The sequence below is a fragment of the Phalacrocorax aristotelis genome, chromosome 1 (assembly GCF_949628215.1).
Source record: "Phalacrocorax aristotelis chromosome 1, bGulAri2.1, whole genome shotgun sequence".
Taxonomy (NCBI): domain Eukaryota; kingdom Metazoa; phylum Chordata; class Aves; order Suliformes; family Phalacrocoracidae; genus Phalacrocorax; species Phalacrocorax aristotelis.
Window position 1 is genome coordinate 178,682,020 of NC_134276.1, and position 17,875 is coordinate 178,699,894.

The following is a 17,875-nucleotide window of genomic DNA, read 5'->3' on the forward strand; positions in this document are numbered from 1 at the left end:
AGGAGCAAAGGTAGATACAAACCTGCTGCTAAGAAATTCTGATGTGTGTTTGAAAGTAGGCACTGATTATTGTTCATTTTGGAACAACTAATGAAACAGAATTTTCCGCTGACATAAATATAGCTATACTTAGCTGAGAAATAGGTGAAGATTCAGTGACTTTTTTATTAGAAGAAATAGCACGGAATCACATTCTCAACATTTAGTCTGTTCTCCTCAATGCCAAGGCAGAATAAACTATAATTCTTTGTAAATACACTTGAGGGAAGGGAATTTTAGGAGAAGGAATAAAATTATTTTAGACAAAGTGGTGCTTTCAGCATTGGGTGACTATTACAAATCAGTCACGAAAAACTCCACATTCTAAAGTTGAGTTCAAATAAAGTAGTGTGAACAGAATATCAAAGTTCACTTTAGGATCAAGTTTGCTAAACTTACGGAAGAGATACCTCTAGGAATTCTAATTTTTGAGCCTTGTCCTAAGCCCCATTTTCTGAATTTCTGTGTATGTTGGGATATCTGAAGCTTAAAAGACACCAAAATCACTTTTTGCTGTCATGCTGTGGTACTTCAGTTCTTCATAGCTTCTGATGGTTTCCCTGGGGGCCACAAAGGAGTATTTGCTTTTTCTGTATAGGTACAGAACTAGATACAGGAATCCCAGTCTTCTCTCTCTTAAGGGCTGGAAACTGGCAATATCTAAAGGTGACGAGTAGCGGAAGTGCTGGTGTTTCTAATGACTCACTTCTCCAGGTGTCTCTTTGGTGCATACTGCTTCTGTTCAGAGCTGAAGCTTGTGGGGTCACGAAGGAATACTTTCCCCATTCACCAGATTAAGAGAAAGTTTTAGGTTCCTCTTTAGTATCAAGGGTGGCCCACTTGTTAGAGTTACCTGCGACATCTGTAGCAGGCTGGGAGCCAAAGTTTGATCTTGGTTAGGGCCTTACCCACAGTCTACTAAGATCAATTAAGTTTTTCACATGTAAATGCATGTAACCTACCTAAGCTATTGGGGCTGTGTAGACTTTCAGAAAACCAAGTTCAGCCTAGTAATTTTCTTGGAACATATTTGAACTTCTACACTGTCAGCTGGTAAAAATGGATTTGTATGAGTGCAAAGAGTATGTTGTGTAATTAGACTTGTTAATTTCTTACTTCTACAGGATGGGGCATTACGAAAGTATATTTTGTTGTCCAGCTTGAAAATCTGCTGTGATAGATCATGTATTGAATCTGCTGCAGGGACCTGTGTTACTGATGTGATTTTTAGCATTCTAATGGAAGCAAGCCTGCTGGTATTTAGTGGGAAATGGTGATACTGCTGTTAAAAAGTACTGAGATTCATGAGTAGGTGAGCTTTTTGGGGAGTTCCTTTAACTATTGTTTTATCAAAAATAAGACAACTGTTCAGGTTTTTCTGTGTTACTCTGGATTCAGTCAGGATTAATTCTGAAGTCATACTTGGGATTTACTTTAGTATTATTCCGTGAAGGATTTGGGCTAATAGTTAATTATTTCTGCTTCTTTCAGTAAAAATAAATGAAATAAAATGGGAATTTGGAATATTAAAGTGGGTAGGAAATGCAATATAGAGAATTCCAGGAGAACTACAGTGGTTGTGACTTCCTCAGAAACAAAGGAGTAGGAATGAAGGAAACAAAGAGGAACCACAGACCACACCAAATGTGTCTGTAGTTATGTTCCTGTATATTATCTATGATCAGTTTTAGAATAATGGTTGTCTGTGAATGAGATGTGAAAATAAATTCAACAAAGAGGTGACTATAAGAAGTATGTTACTATGAGAAGTGTTGATGTTTCCTTGTTTTTAATTTGCCATTCACACAACTCTCTCAATCGCTAGGTAAAACCAGCCCTCAGGATTTTATCAATGAAGCCAACCCCCACAAAGCTTAATGAGATCTCAGCAAGCTTAACAAGCTTTGAAATTCAGCTATCTTTAAGACTATACTCTGCAATTTCTCTCTTTTTTTTTTTGTTTTCCCCTTCTGCTCTCAGTCATCTTCCCTGACAACAGCTGTACACATGTGACCTCCATGGTCATCTAGGAAATTGTCAGTGTTTGTTTTTACCATTTAAAAGAGTAGCCTTAGGTTTAGCATCATACTTTATACTAGGAGGGCCTTTAAGATCGAGTCCAACTGTAAACCTAACATTGTGAATTCACCACTAAACCATTTCCCTAAGCACAACATCCAAACATCTTTTAAATATCTCCAGGGATGGTGACTCTACCACCTCTCTAGGCAGCCTGTTCAGTGAAGTAATATTTCCTAATAACCAGTATAAACCTCCTCTGATGCAGCTTGAGGCCATTTCCTCTCATTTTGTTACTTGGGAGAAAAGACCAACACCCACCTCACTACAACCTCCTTTCAGGTAGTTGCAGAGAGCGATAAGGTCTCCCCTCAGCCTCCTCTTCTCCAGACTAAACAACCCCAGTTCCCTCAGCCGCTCCTCGTAAGACTTGTTCTCCACACCCTTCACCAGCTTCGTTGCCCTTCTCTGGACACACACCAGCACTTCAATGTCTTTCTTGTAATGAGGGGCCCAAAACTGAACACAGTATTCAAGGTGTGGCCTCACCAGTGCTGAGTACAGGGGCACAGTCACTTCCCTGCTCCTGCTGGCCACACTATTCCTGATACAAGCCAGGATGCTGTTGGCCTTCTTGGCCACCTGGTCACACTGCTGGCTCATATTGAGCTGGCTATCGACCAATACCCCCAGGTCCTTCTCTGCCAGGCAGCTTTCCAGCCACTCTTCCCCAAGCCTGTAGCATTGCATGAGGTTGTTGCAGCCAAAGTACAGGACCCAACACTGAGCCTTGTTGAACTCCATACAGTTGGCCTCAGCCCATTGATCCAGCCTGTCCAGATCCCTCTGCAGACCCTTCCTTCCCTCAAGCAGATCAACACTCCCACCCAACTTGGTGTTGTCTGCAAACTTACTGAGGTGTTACTCAATCCCCTCATCCAGATCATTGATAAAGATATTAAACAGAACTGGCCCCAACACTGAGCCCTGGGGAACACCACTTGTGACTGGTCGCCAGCTGAATTTACTCCATTCACAACTCTTTGGGCCTGTCCATCCAACCAATTTTTTACCCAGTGAAGAGTATATCTGTCCCAGTCATGAGCAGCCAGTTTCGTCAGGAGAATGCTGTGGGAAACAGTGTCAAAGACTTTACTAAAGTCTAGGTACACAACATCCACAGGCTTTCCCTCATCTACTAATGGGGTCACCTTGTCATAGGAGGAGATCAAGTTAGTTTAGCAGGACCTCCCTTTCCTAAACCCATGCTGACTGGACCTGATCACTTGGCTATCCTGAACATGCCACGTGATGGCACTCAAGATGATCTGCTCCATAACCTTCCCCAGTATGACTGAGGTCAGGCTGACAGGCCTGTAATTAACTGGATCCTCCTTTCAGCCCTTCTTACAGATGGTCGTCACATTTGCTAACCTCCAGTCAACTGGGACCTCCCTGGTTAGGCAGGACTGCTGATAAATGATGGAAAACAGCTTGGGGAGCACTTCTACCAGCTCCCTCAGTACCCTTGGGTGGATCCCATCTGGCCCCATAGACTTGTGTTTGTCTAAGTGGTGTAGCAGGACACTAACCATTTCCCTTTGGATTACAGGGGCTCCACTCTGCTCCCTGTCCCTGTCTTCCAGCTCAGGGGGCTGGGTACCCAGAGAACAACTGGTCTTACTAATGCAAAGAAGGCATTAAGTACCTCAGCCTTTTCATTATCCTTTGTCGCTATGTTTCCTCCCACATCTAATAAAGGCTGGAGATTCTCCTTAGCCCTTCTTTTGCTGCTAATGTATTTATAGAAGTATTTTTTATTGTCTTTTATGGCAGTAGCCAGATTAAGCTCTAGCTGAGCTTTGGCCCTTCTAATTTTCTCCCTGCATAACCTCACTACACCTTTGTAGTCCTCCTGACTTGCCTGCCCCTTCTTCCAGAAGTCATAAACTCTCCTTTCTTTTCTGAGTTCCAGTCAAAGTGCTCCGTTAAGCCAGGCCAGTCTTCTTCCCTGCTGGCTTGTTTTGGGCACATGGGGACAGCCTGCTCTTGTGTCTTTCAGACTTCCTCCTTGAAGCATGTCCAGCCTTCCTGGACTCCTTTGCCCTTCAGGGCTGCCTCCTGGGGGACTCTGTCAATCCGTCTCCTAAACAAGCCAAAGTCTGCCCTCCAAAAGTCCAAGGTGGAAGTTCTGCTGACCCCCTTCCCTACTTCACCGAGAATCGAAAGCTCTGTCATTTTATGATCGTTATGCCCAAGAAGGCCTCCAAACAACAGATCACCCACAGCTCCTTCTCTGTTCATGAACAACAGCTCCAGTGGGGTGCCTTCCTTAGTTGGCTCCCTCACCAGCTGTGTCATGAAGTTATCTTCCACTCACTCCAGAAACCTTCTGGGTTCTGTGTTCTATCTTCTTTTTCTGCTCATGTATGTTATGAATTGCTTCACCACCTACTGACAGGGACCTGCTTTTGGCAGAGAATGCGTTTCCCAATGATACATAACAATACTATAGCACAGATAAGGTATTGTCCTTGATTATCCTAACTGAAATTTCATGAGGAAATTAGGTCAACAGAATGTAATTACCTACACTGAAATCTCCTAAGGGCACTGGGTAGAGCTGTGCAAATGACTGATTATTTTTATTTGCTTACAGAAGCACAAAAATCAGAGGCTAAAATCAGTTTGAACAGAACAAAATGATTTCTTGTTCAACCCGAATTGAAACACGTTGTTGGTTCTCAGCTGTTCTTCACAGCTTGTTATGAGAATTAAAATAACATTGATTTTTTTTTAAACTAAAAATCAGTGCACAGATGCAACATTGCCATTAACTCCAACAGCTTCTGAAGAGGAAATTCCAGGCTGATCAGAACGAGCTCTCCAGGTTCACTTCTCTTAGAACACAAAGTCCCTTTTGTACCACAGTGGGTTTCTCAAAGTGCTCTTCCAAGAGGTGACTAGTGCAGTTTCAGTTACTTTTTATCTATAAAGGAGCTGATCCTTGCCTATTTTTCTGCTCAGAAGGACAGCCTGACTCCCAGACTAGGAGCCGAGCTGGGCTGTTGTAGCTGTTCTGTTCTTCACAAAGGAACTGAAGATTGACTAGGTTTTATATGTAAAATAAAAAAACAAACGTTATTTCTGGTTCCTTTAATAAAGGCATCATTAGGAAGTATTTTGACTATTAACAAAAACACCCTTAATTTTTACTAATATGCAGTTTATTAAAAGCATGGAATCTAAAAAGTTCTTGTGCCCAACACCAAGGTATGCAAGGTATGGCTAAATCCACACACCTATTATTTCCTCTACAGAGAGCCAAGTGCTTAGATGGCTGGCCAGGCAATGCTTGGCTGTAGGCTGGGTCATAACAGGAGGTGGCACACGGGACTATAAGTCCTCCTGCTCCTGATCTAAGCTGTTTGTGACAGCTGAACAGGGAATGCAGAATTATGATTATGGACTCAGGCATCTGAGCTTTACCTTCTTTTTCTTACATGTTTAAGTCTGATTTTTGGATCTGGTTCTTGGCCTTTTCTCCTCAAGTCCTCATATATAAAAGATGATCACAGTAATTCTCATCTTCCGCATTACTGGTTGATTAATTAAATCAGAAAGCGGACTGCATATATTTTCCCATTGGAGTTCATGCCAATACAAAAGTTGGACTTGGCTGAGCATGTGCTCTGTTCTTGCATGTCATTTGTGAAATATAACCCTGGCTGGAAGTATAAATAACATCCTTTAAAGCCCTGTAAAAATGAGTTTAAGAATGTGATACACTTCACATACTTAGTAGACTCTCTCTATAGAAATTGCATTGTGGGATTTTAAGGGAATTCTTGTATTCCACAAATATTCTTTCAAAATCTTGTCGAATCCAAAGATTTTATCAGATTCCCAGTGCCATCTACAGAACACCCAAGAAAGACATTCTAAACTTATTCTTCTCTTTCTGCAGGCTGCTTTTCTGGAGACAATGACCACTTTTTGGCAATTCATCAGCGCAAGAGTGGGAAACCTGTGTTTATTTATCACCATGTGCAAAGCGTGGAGAAAAGTCTGGATACAGACAGTTATAAGAATTCCAAACAAAATTTTCATTCTTCTTCCCACACCAAAATAAGCAAGCTGCACCCTGCAATAATTGTTAAATCAACCTTCCCCAGACCTGCCTACGACCCATCCCTCAATCTGTTAGCTATGACCGGTCAAGATTTGGAAGTGGAAAATCTTCCTATTCCTGCAACGAATGTGATTGTTGTGGTAAGTGCCTTTTTCTTCTGAGTTCTGGAATTGTTTTGTGAGTAAATATACCTGTAGATAAATGTAGACATTGATTGCAATGTGGGGTATCAAAAGTTCATATTCTACTGCCTGGCTGATCATCTAAATCTAAGTAACAACCACACGTCTTGAAGCTCTTCACTTCAGTAGAACTTAAATTCATATAGCCTCACCCTGATCAACAAGCAATCTGATGAATCAGTGCAGAATGTAGCCTCTCTGTAGGTAAAGAACTTACCTTAGCCTCAAATGCCTTTAATCCTCTTGTCTTGATTGGTATTTCCACTGCTTTTGCTGGATGGGTTTTAAACTTGTTCTGCATAAGGTACAAGGAAATTAACTTTATGGAACAATTCAACAGAGGCAGGGAGGTTCTAAAAGGCTGACGCAAAGGATTAATTCAGTTATATTTCTCCAGTGAATCCACCATTATGCTTACATAGCTGTTTGAAAACAAGCCTGTTCCTTGCAAAGAATAAGAACTATGTTTTTGTTGGTGTAAGCCATATGTGCTCCTTCTGGGAGATATGGTCTAGGACCCTCCTTTTTCTGTTAACTATGTGTGTGATCTGTCCCATTCTCAGAAAAGTGATGGCAGTGCTCCCTCCTGCAGTGGAGGGCATGTCAGTGGAATCATATACTGATGCCATGCTACTGCATCCTCACCCTTCATGCCAGTAGACTGGCATACTGTCAGCTGAGCTGTCCTCTGTGGAGTGCACAGCACAGTCTGTATAGGCTCTTCCCATACACTGCTCTGCCTCACCCTGGTGCATAGGTAGTCCTGCTTGGTTATGGAGAAGAGCACTGGGCTCATCCTTCTTCCTGGAGGGAAGAACAACCATTCATAAAGGCTCATGCACTCCTTAGAGTGAACTAATAAAGATTAAACTGAAACAATGTGACTAATTACAATCAGCAGCTATTTGCCTAATTTGGTAAATTACTCTGTACAGAAGATGCTAGATTAAAAGAGAATGGCCTTTACAAACAAGGAAAGAAGACAGAGCATACAACACTAGGGCATGTTAGCACACGAAGTGTTTCAGAATCGTGTACAAGTTCCTCGCACTATTGGTACCTCTAGAGATCTGCCCTCATGAATGCACCAAATGTAATAAAGGCTAGTGACACAGAAAAGAATAATCAGGAAAAAAAAATGTAGTAATTTTATTAGTCTAACATTAAAGTTTTAACAGTTAAAAAAATACTATCAAAAAGCTGTGGTCTGGACTTGTTGCACCCAATATGAACAAGACCTACTAATTTGAGATTAGATGACTAGCATAGTCAGTGGACTAGATTCAGTTTTATGTAAGTGTCCATATCAGTGCAAAATAAGATACTGACAGCCTTGCTTCACTGGGGACATGCCAACTGTACACAGAGTCCCAATACTGAATGGTACTGATCAGGAGGAGGAGATGCCAAGCAAGCTGGGTGCATCTATGCCCCAGGCTAGCCTAAGCCAGCAGGGCCAAATCCATAGTAAAGGTATCTGCTCTCTTTTTTCCATAGCAACATCATTTCACGTCCTGTGAAGGCGAAACCTTTCTATTAGTGCAAGGAACTGAGAATATGCATGGCCCCTCATTTTTTCCTTAAATGTTGCTGTTACTTATGGCCTGTTGTTTTTGCAGAGCTTTGTATACTTCTGGAGACCCGCAGTCCTCAACTTGGTATGGAAGGACAGGATGCAGGGAAAATATTCTGGGGCTACCCTGATTTTAGCTGACTGGCTCTGTGCCTGCATTAAAGGCTAAATGAGGCAGATTTTCAATTGGCAGTCACATAAAAAAGATCTATTAAATCTACATCAAGTTCTCATTAAGTGACCTCCGTCTAAAGCTTTGCTACTGCATTTCTAGGATGGAGCTGCTGCTCTGAAGCCTTCTGTTCTGGCTGAGAACATATGTGCTTTAAGGGGGGAGCATAACAGCATGAGCTAATCATGACATGAAAGCTGTTTGTTGCTTGGGATCTTCAGCTATCTCTGGAAGTGTTGAAGGACAGTCTTTTTTGTTTGCTTTTAATATAATCCTTTCAGAAAAAGCCTTTGGGGAAGTGTATGTTTTAAATCCGAAGTGCTGAGAGCCGGGCAATTCACTGAACTAACCCCACAATAAGAAAGTTTGAAGGCGTCTTTCTCCAAAGGGCAGCTGTCCCACAGCAGGGTGGTTGCCATAATCCAAGCACAGCCTTGCTCCTTCCAGGTCTCTGCACTTCAACGTTTTGTTTCTTCCTCTTGAATATCACATTAAGTAGATGGTAATGTTAATGTCATTGCCAAGGGTGTCTGTTCTGTTTTGAATAGACATATATTGCTCCCTCTTTGTTTCGAACTAGCACTTATTGCTTGTTGCTGCTTTTTGGTTTTTATCATATAGGGCAAGTGGCAACATTTGTTTTTTTACCCTGGCTGACCCTTTTTGTTCCAGCCTTTAGCAATGTTGCTGGTTGCTCAACTTGAAAGGGCAATTGCTAGTGTTAATGCTTCCTGTAATCCAGTTACATGACTGGAGCACGTTGTGATTTAGTATGAAAGCCAGCAGTGGGGGGTTATTTCGTTTTAATAAATCAACACTGTTGCAGCTCTGCAGAGGACAGGAAGCTGAATTCAATCTAATTTCAGTGACTTCATGTCCATTTTCTTCATGACCGAGGTGCAAAGGTAGGGTGAATGGATGCCTAATGTTGAAGCTTTACAGGGTAACATTTTGTGCTAAGGTCTAGACCATCTGACAAGGAAAATGTTGCCAATGCACCACAGAGTGCTATGAAGCCAAGAATTCTGCTGGTATTGTATCAAAAAGTGATGTTTTGTGACTCTATCAATGAAGAATGTTAAGGAGTCATTTTACTGAACCTGGAGAAATTGTAGTGCTTGTTTGCCTAAGGGAGGAAGAGGAGGGATTTATTTTCTAGGAGTGAGTTTTATATAACTGAATGCTTTCCATCGCGTTACCCATTATTAAGTGCCTGTCTTTTTTTGTGTGTGTGTTCAGTGCACATTGTTTGTTGAGGGGAGTGAGGACAACCCAGAGCTCTTAGAAGCATTTTGACTGTTCTATAAATGCCTTAGTGCTTAACCATATGTTCTGTTTAGCTCTCTCTCTAAATGATGTGAGATCAACTCATCTGAAAATTGCTTCGTTAACATATGGAATTACATAATTTCTTTGTAATACTTGAGAGCTTTCTGTTTGTAGGGATTTGGTTTGGATCTCAGAAACTATACACTCATCAGACGTACTAGAGAGTTAGTAGAGAAATGAACAAGTTCTCCAGATGTTTGTGTTTATTCCAAGTCTTTGAAGTACTGAACGTGAGCACCACCAAGGTCAAGGCAGTACATGGAAAGCACATGGAAAGTCTGTGGGTAACCACTTATGATTTAAAATACTACTTGTTAAAAACCCCAAACATACATAAATACATATATATAGTTAGGGCTGAACTTGAGAGAAAAGCAGAAGGACTTGTAAAGGTTACAGCTCAGACTATGTCTAAAGTGTCACCTCATGGAGGTGCTAAAGCATCATCCTTTGTAACCTGATATAATTTGTTCTGTCCAAAGTCTCTTTCAGGCACACAGGTGTGTTGTATTAAGATTGGACCAAGCTTCTCAGATATTTTTTTCACTTTTATTCTGTGAAGTGTTTCAGAAATGCAAAGGTAAACTTGCTCAATATATCAAGATTTTCCCTTTCACATCTCGCTACTTCTATACACCTTATATAAATGTGAAAATCTGTCTCTATGTTACTTAGAAAGGTCACAGCACTGTACAGTAGACTAAAATTCAGAGTGTCTCTTCAGTTTTGTTTGGTTTACATGAGTGTTACTGAACTCAGTTGATTTAATTAGAGTTTCTCTCAGGTAATGTCAATAGGACATAAGATTCACAGACAGCCACACAGAACTTCTCTTTGCCTTTTCCATGGCATTTTGTGTATGGCTGAATGCTTCAGAGCTATAGCTCTGCTATACCATTACATCTATTTTGTCACCAATGTTTGAAACATCTACTTTCAAGCACACTGAAGAGCACAAGGAAGAGCTTCAGGTGCTAGTGCTTTGAGAGACTATTCAGTGGAAGAGTAAAACACACGAATGTCTATATAAGTAGATATCCACATGTGAACTAGGTATTCAAGCTTCAGTATAAACAGTGGAAATCTAGCCTGTTGGTAGTCTATTATGTTATCTATCACTTTTCTAAACAATTTCTGGATGATTAGAGAGTTAATATAGGTCAGGGACCATATCCAATAGTCAGACTGGAGGTGGTCATTCTGTTTTGGAGATTAGTACTGACATGGACAATTTCCACATCAGTTTTGTCGCTACCACAGAACCGTACCAGACACATTTAATCCACCAGCAGAACATAACCTTGATGTCTACTTCCGGGTGGGCTGAGTATCTCCCTAAACCCAAATGGCTGTATTGACAGGATTTCTATTGATGATAGTGGGTGCTTGAGCACCAACTGCACACTGACTACTTCCATATTTATATATAGTCATACACACAGAGAGACATGTGCATTTAGTGCCATCTTAATCTGGAACTGATCCCAGTTTAAACAACATATTTTCTATTGAAATTATGTGGAAATCCTTTCTAAATCTAGGCACAGTTCAAGTAGGTGGGCTGCTTCTGGGTGGCTTTGGATAGCTGAAAACCATGAGGCTGTGAAACCATAGGAGAACTGCTTTTACACTTATGACAAATTCATCCCACAATATGGTTATATCCGCTTGTCTAACTTTGTTCAAACTGCATACTCAGAGAAGATGCATCTCTTGCTTGCTTACTCACATGGCCTTACATATAGAAGTTTATTCCTCCACCAGTTCCCCATTTCCTGATGAATCAGGTTTAACTACCAGTGTCAAGGCCCAGAACTCATCCACCTTATTTTTTCCTATATTTTATTTCATTATTCCCACCATTTTTTTTTTTCTGCTGGAAATGTCTATTTTTCTAATTCCTTGTACTTTCTGTGAAGTCATGACTTCCACATGGAATGCCCTCTCTAAGTTCCTCTGGTAACACACAGGATGTCTTCCTCTCTCGTCCTTCATATATCCACTCAAGACTTACTTTTGATGCAAAATTTGTTTCTTCCTTTTAAAGATCAGCCAAACAAAGGGCACCAGACTACAAAATATCTTTTCTTTTGAACAATTAAGTTGCCCCTACTGACTGGCTTTATTGGAGTGCCATAAGGAGAACTCTAAAAAAGGAGAGCGTGATAAAAAGGTGGGGGCATTCAATCCTTCCAATCATTTTCAGTCCAAAAAAATATTTTCCCTATAGGTACATTTTTTGTGGAGACATTTAATAAAGTTTTCTTTTCATACAAAGGGAACAATGTCTGTGGAATTTGCTTTTTACTTTTCTTTGAATGGAACATAGATGTTTCTTCTCACTGGTATTTTGGTAATATAAGATGCCCTCTTTTTCAAGGCTAAGTCATGGAATTTATCTGAATGAGAGGAGTAGGATACAGAGAGCTCTCTGAGTCGCACGACCAAGCTGCATGTGATCTTTTTGTGTACCAGAAAGTAAATGGCCTTCTGAGAATCCCAAGAATAGAAGATGCTCTGATAATGTTTTTTCACTAATAACCTGTTCCAGCTTTCCCCAGCTGTCCATTCCACTGCCTGACTGTTTTTCCATAACCTCTTACTACTCTTTTCCCTGGTGTTGAATACCTTGCCTTATATAAGATAAAGTCTCTTCCTTATTTCAGTTTTCTTTGTTAGGAACCCTTCTGTCTTCCAAATACGTGTCAGCCTCTGCTGGCACAGCATCTACCCAGTTAACTGGCCCAGTAAGGCTATGGTGAACTATCTGTAAAGTTATATTTAAATGTTTCTGTCTCAGTCTGATAAAAATATGTAGGAGTCTGTGAGAAACTATGATAGCTCAAAATGATCCATTAGACCAGAAATTTAGGACTGCTTTTAGGACACCACAGACCAAAAGTGATTCTTCATTTGGGAGGGAGAGGAGAGGAATGGATAAGGTGGATAAGGCTGGGGATGTTCTTACGACAGAACAGGCAGGGTTTCTGAAGCAAGTGGTTTGTTGTTGCTCATACACCATCTGCCTTCCATCATGTGTTGCATGATGTGTTATACTACAGTTAGTTTGGAAGTTATTCAAAATGGTAATTTTATCTTCCTATTACACCCTGTACAGTAATATCCTAATTTTCACCGGGATAGATGTGTGTATGTGTAGTTCTATCTAGAGGTAGATGTAGTTATATTGTACTAATGAAAGTGACTAAGGAGCTGCTTTTTGAGTACTGCATGAACCTGGGGTCTCAGCCTCAAGTCTGTCAGACTCCCAGCTCCAAAGGCCATTTATCTTCTGGTGTGCAGAGGATGATGTGCAGCTTGGTGCAGTGACTCAGAGGGCTCTCTATATCCAAATCCTCTCAGTCAGTAAAAGTATCCTAAGCTCACTCCCTCTGTAGGCCTTGTGAAGAGGTGGCCAAAATACCTTTGAAAGTATATCAAGCTACAAAATGGGGTGAGAATAAGGCAAAAAATATGTTATGAGTGAGGAGAACAAGTAGTCCATAAAGTGGCAGGTCAACCAGTGCTGGGGCAAGCAGCCAAGCTAACTGTCTACAAAATATAACAAGAAGTCAGATGTCACTTTTTGTCACTTGACATCTGTTATTGCCAGCCTGAGAGAGGGATTGGCACTGGGCCAGGCAGAGGAGGCATAAATAGAAAAATCTTGTCTCTGCAGTGACTTCTCAGAGGAGCCTTCTGAGGAGTAAGATCTTGAAACCCAGTAAGGTATCAACTATGTCCCTCTCCATTCCCAGGTCATCATTGTCTGATGCTTGGAACAACAGAGGACAAGTGCCGTGCTGACAGTCAGAGAAGTTTTAAGACCTTATTATAATCACAGTGCTGAATTGCTAACAAGCTCTGAGCGTTATCACACATTACAACAGTGTACAGTATCAGCCAGTATCCTTAGTGTGATTGTTATAATAATTGTTGTGTCCCTTTACACTTTACATCATGACCCCAAACACCAGGTCTTCATAGTGTTTGACTTCTAGACTCAAGTCCACCTTCTAAGAAGAGATTGATGCTCACCATTATCTTTGTCCTTTCTTAAGTAATTATACTTGGCATAACATACCTGCAGCAAGCCTTGCAAATAGACCTACTAGCCTGCAGCTCTGTCATTCTGGATTTTGTCTGCACAAAGAAATCTAAAGAATCTGCATTAGTTGGCCTCATTTGCTTTCTCCTTCCTTCTCTGCAATTCAGCAGGGATAATTGCATGCTGAACTATTATCATGGTACTGTGTTTGCTGTCAGTCTTTGTGGAAAATGGGAAAGATTGCATTAGGTTGTAATATGCACTAAAACCTCCTTAAGGCACTTTTTTGTCATCTGACTTGCAAAATGTTAAAAGAATGTTAGTGGGATATTCAGCAACCCAGTGCTTTAATTGATTAGCTTACTGCTGGTAACTTTGGCGTTATTTTCTGTCACATTCAGTGGGATGCTAAACTTGCAGAAAAGCTAGTCGTATCTTTCAAAAATTGCCCAGATCCAATTTGGTCACAAAGTTTTCATTTTCCTGCATGTTTTAGTGAAGGGAAGATGTTTCTTGATGTCATTGAGTTTTCTTCACAAGCTGCACAGATTAAATGAGAACTGGATTTCGGAGCAGGAATGTTATATGTTTTTAAACTAAAGGCTACAGTTTCATTGACAGTTGGCATTGTGCTATTCATCTATAAGAAGGTAAATATCAGCTGTTCCATACTTCTTCTTTTATCTACGTTCCTATAACTGACCAGTCCCAGACATAAAGTAGATGCTTGTGTGTAGCAGAAAGGAATCTGCCTATGTTTTTCCATTGTCCAAATTGCTGGGTGTTATCTTCCAGGAAAATCTTTATTAATTGATTATTATTTTTTTTTTTGGCAAAACAGATTTTCTGTGAAACTGGGTTGAATTCAGCCACAGTTGCAGCTAAATCAAAGGTCTTCACTTTTACTTAAGCATTTTCAAGATATCTCAGAGGTGCAGGGGAACTCAAATGGGACAGAAAGGCTGTATGCCCAAATGTGGGAGACCTGGCTCAAAGCCTTGCTCTAAAGGGGGTAGAAGAGAAAACTGAACTTGAGTCTTTCTCATTTCACATGATCTAGTCACTGAGCTAAGGGGTACAGAGTACCACTTATCTCATACTCACAGATGAAATGATTTGTTTGACCCAAAATGCTTTGTTCAGCCAACTGAAAATTCAGGGAAGTGTTTATCTTGGGCTGATCCAGTACAAATTTCTTGTATGTGTCTTGATTTGGTGTCTGAAATAGGGGAAAAAATCACAAACGAACAAGCAAACAAGTCCCCCTGCTGCCTCTTTATTACTTACATGGCCCCATTTATTTCTCTGAAATAGGCTTCTGTGCCATTTCTGTGCCATGCTGGACTGAATTCCAGGAGAAAAGACCCAGAGATTTAGACAACAGTGGATTTTCCATCCCTGCTGTTTGCCTGACTGCTTTATGACAATGCCTGAACTGCACTTTGAGTATTGCAGCATTTGGCTTTGGAGGTGGCCTTGCAATCCTTACTGGTTGCAAATGCACTGACTCCATTACCCTGAACAGTACTGACAGGTTTGTATTTCAGCAGGAGTTCAGGAGATTGCTATACCAGTAGCAATGTTCTGATTTCCTTTTACAAGTGGGCTGAAACCTATTACTGCCTAAGGAAAGGGAAAAGCTTCCTGGCACACAAAGTTCCAGGTGCCATCACTGGAATCAGACATGCTTGATGTCCAGAATCATAAGTGAACAAAGTGGCCCTACTGGGGTCATGAGACCCACCGATAAACAAATCAGTGAAGACTTCCCACAATAAATCTATGGGTTGTGTTGGTAATGTTCACAAATAAAGGTTGAAGAAGCACCTTTTTTTTTTCTTTTTAATCTTCTAGCACCCTCAGAGAGCTATCTTTGTGAAAACCCAAGTCCCCTACAGTAACGTTTAAAAGGCAGATAAAGGACACTCAGATAAAAAGACAGCAAGACAGCATGTGTTTCCTTATCAGTCAGTGTTTTGTTGGATCTGGCAGTTCAGCCTCTGGAATAATCCTTTTGGTTCTTCACTTCTGACATCATTGTTAGGAAAAGTGACAGCTTCTATAAAGTTCCTCAATAGACGGTTCATAATGTGTTCTTGTATGTAACCCCTTAAATATTAAGCCTTATAAAAATAGATTTTGAATGAAGAAAATAATAATTTTTTATATCATTGGTAGATTAATACGTGATATTTTTAGAACATAGTGACGTTTTGAATCAGGCAAACTTTATTAGGGAGCAGAAGATGACCTTCTGAACACACCTTTTAAAATGCTTCATAGATCAAGTAATACTGCACTTCGGCATCTCTTTTGCAAAAAATAAATATTGAATTCTGAAATGAAATGCACAGACTGGGAGGATATTGGAGTTTGAAAGTGATCGCATAGCTGTCAAGTGAATGATGTTTTTTCAGTCACTTCAGTATTGAAATGGTTCGTGTAAAGGGGAATAACCCAGAGCGGTAAGTAGAGAGGTACAAAGTCTTTGTCTGTCTTTGTTATTGCTAAAAGCATTTAAGTAATGTTTTACTGTCCTTCCTTTGAAGGCCAGTCATGACTGACAATTTGTAGTGGAGCTAATTCTTATTTGGCTCTGCATCACAATAAACTGTTGGAAATACTTTAAGTGGATACAGTGCTTTGAATTGAGTATATGGTAGAAGCATCACGAAAAGAGTTGGGGGTGTGTATCAAGACTGCTAATATAATAGTGTTGAACAGTGTAGGAAAGTGGTTGACTGCATATGTTATATCTATGTTTATTTAAACATGAAACAGATTTACATTTCAGCCTTTATTAGCTGTTGGAGAATAATAGTGGAATGTCTGCTTTGTTCAGATTTGGCTGAGGATACACATTCCCCTTGGGAATGGTCATTGTGTAATAAACTGTAGCATAGAAATCAATGACAATATAAATCAAGATTTTCATATTTACAACATGCTAAAGTAAATTTTGCTTGATTTACACAATGTCATGGATTGAACTTAATTTCATTTTTTTGCCCATTTTCCTATTGGTGTGTTTAGAATAAGAGGTTATCTTTTTGCTGGTAGTAACTGTACTAGTAATCTTGTTTTCTTATTGAAAACACACTGAAAGAAATAAGGATCACTTCTGTTACAGTCCCGTGGTATTCTGGCAACACTTAGAGCTTTCTGCACTGTTTAGCCAAATTGTTGCTGATATGCTTTCTTTGTGCCACACATACTGTATCGTCTAATTACGAACACAGCTCTGGATGCTAACCTTTACAAACAGATATGATATTTCAACTGCATGTAAGAAAAATTATTTCATGTTATAACAGTTCAATTTCAGGTACTCTACCATGTAGTTCTTTATCAGTGCAGTATTCTGAGCTGACAGTTCATTAAAACACAAATATTTTGGGTTAGTGGAAGAATGACCTTAAATGCTGCACTCTTGGAGCCTTTGCATTCTTTAGGCAAAGTAAACAGAATAGAAATTATATTCCTTGTCTTAAGGCGATGATGAAGAAAAAGCATGAAGCAAACATCCCAAAAACTCTCCTAGGTTTTCTCTGGAATGGTGCTACAGGATGCTGTGGCTCTGCCTAATTAGCCATAGTAAAAGTGTGTACAGGCAATAGAAATTAACTTGAAAATTAAAATACTCACTCCCTTTCTTCCACTCTTTTCTGTTTAAACTATAGCTACACTAGTTAAAGACCTCTCACCTTTGTCCTTTGCCTACTATCTCATAAACTTAGTTTTAAGGGTTTCTAGATTGATCCTGGCAGAAATACTCTGTTAAAGAATGGCTGGGGTGTGGAAGGAGGGAAGGTGATTATTAGCTGTAGGAACACTTCTCTGGCATGCTGTGTACATACTTTTTGTGGTTGGATCAAGAGGCTGTCGACTGGAGTTGTGAGAACAGGGAAACATAATCTGCAAATTTAAAAGACCACCCAGATCATGAAATAGCAAAAAAGCCATTGAATGTTAATCAAGAAAATTATTTTTAAAACCCAACAACTGACGCCTCTAGAAATAGGTAATAGGACAATAATTAAATAGATAGATAATTTGAAATCCATACACTAAATTAAAAATTTGATTGTGGCTTTAATTTTTAAATATGCTTCCTAAGAATCTGCCTGAAAATGGATATAACCTTTAATGAAATAACTGTAATGTGAGGCTTTCAGTAATGAATGAATTAGAAAACCATATGGATGCATTAAGTAGAATAATAAATGTACCATACACAAAAGTAGGACATCCATAAATCATTTATGATGTCCCTTCTCATCATTCTTGGCTCTTTGAGTCTTAATTGAAAGCCAGGGTAGCTGGATATTAGAAAAACTAGATTTGTTAGTCAGATAACAGACAACTTTCATTAAAGGATTAA

At 40.0% G+C, this 17,875-nt stretch overlaps 1 protein-coding gene across 1 annotated transcript in view; it reads left to right on the forward strand.

Annotated features, from left to right (window-relative positions):
• Positions 1-17,875, forward strand: part of PTPRR (protein tyrosine phosphatase receptor type R) — a 154,104-nt gene that overhangs the window by 10,278 nt on the left and 125,951 nt on the right. The window contains exon 2 of the mRNA XM_075080809.1: positions 6,026-6,330. Coding sequence (XP_074936910.1) covers positions 6,026-6,330 — 305 coding nt within the window. The remainder of the gene's footprint in view (positions 1-6,025; positions 6,331-17,875) is intronic.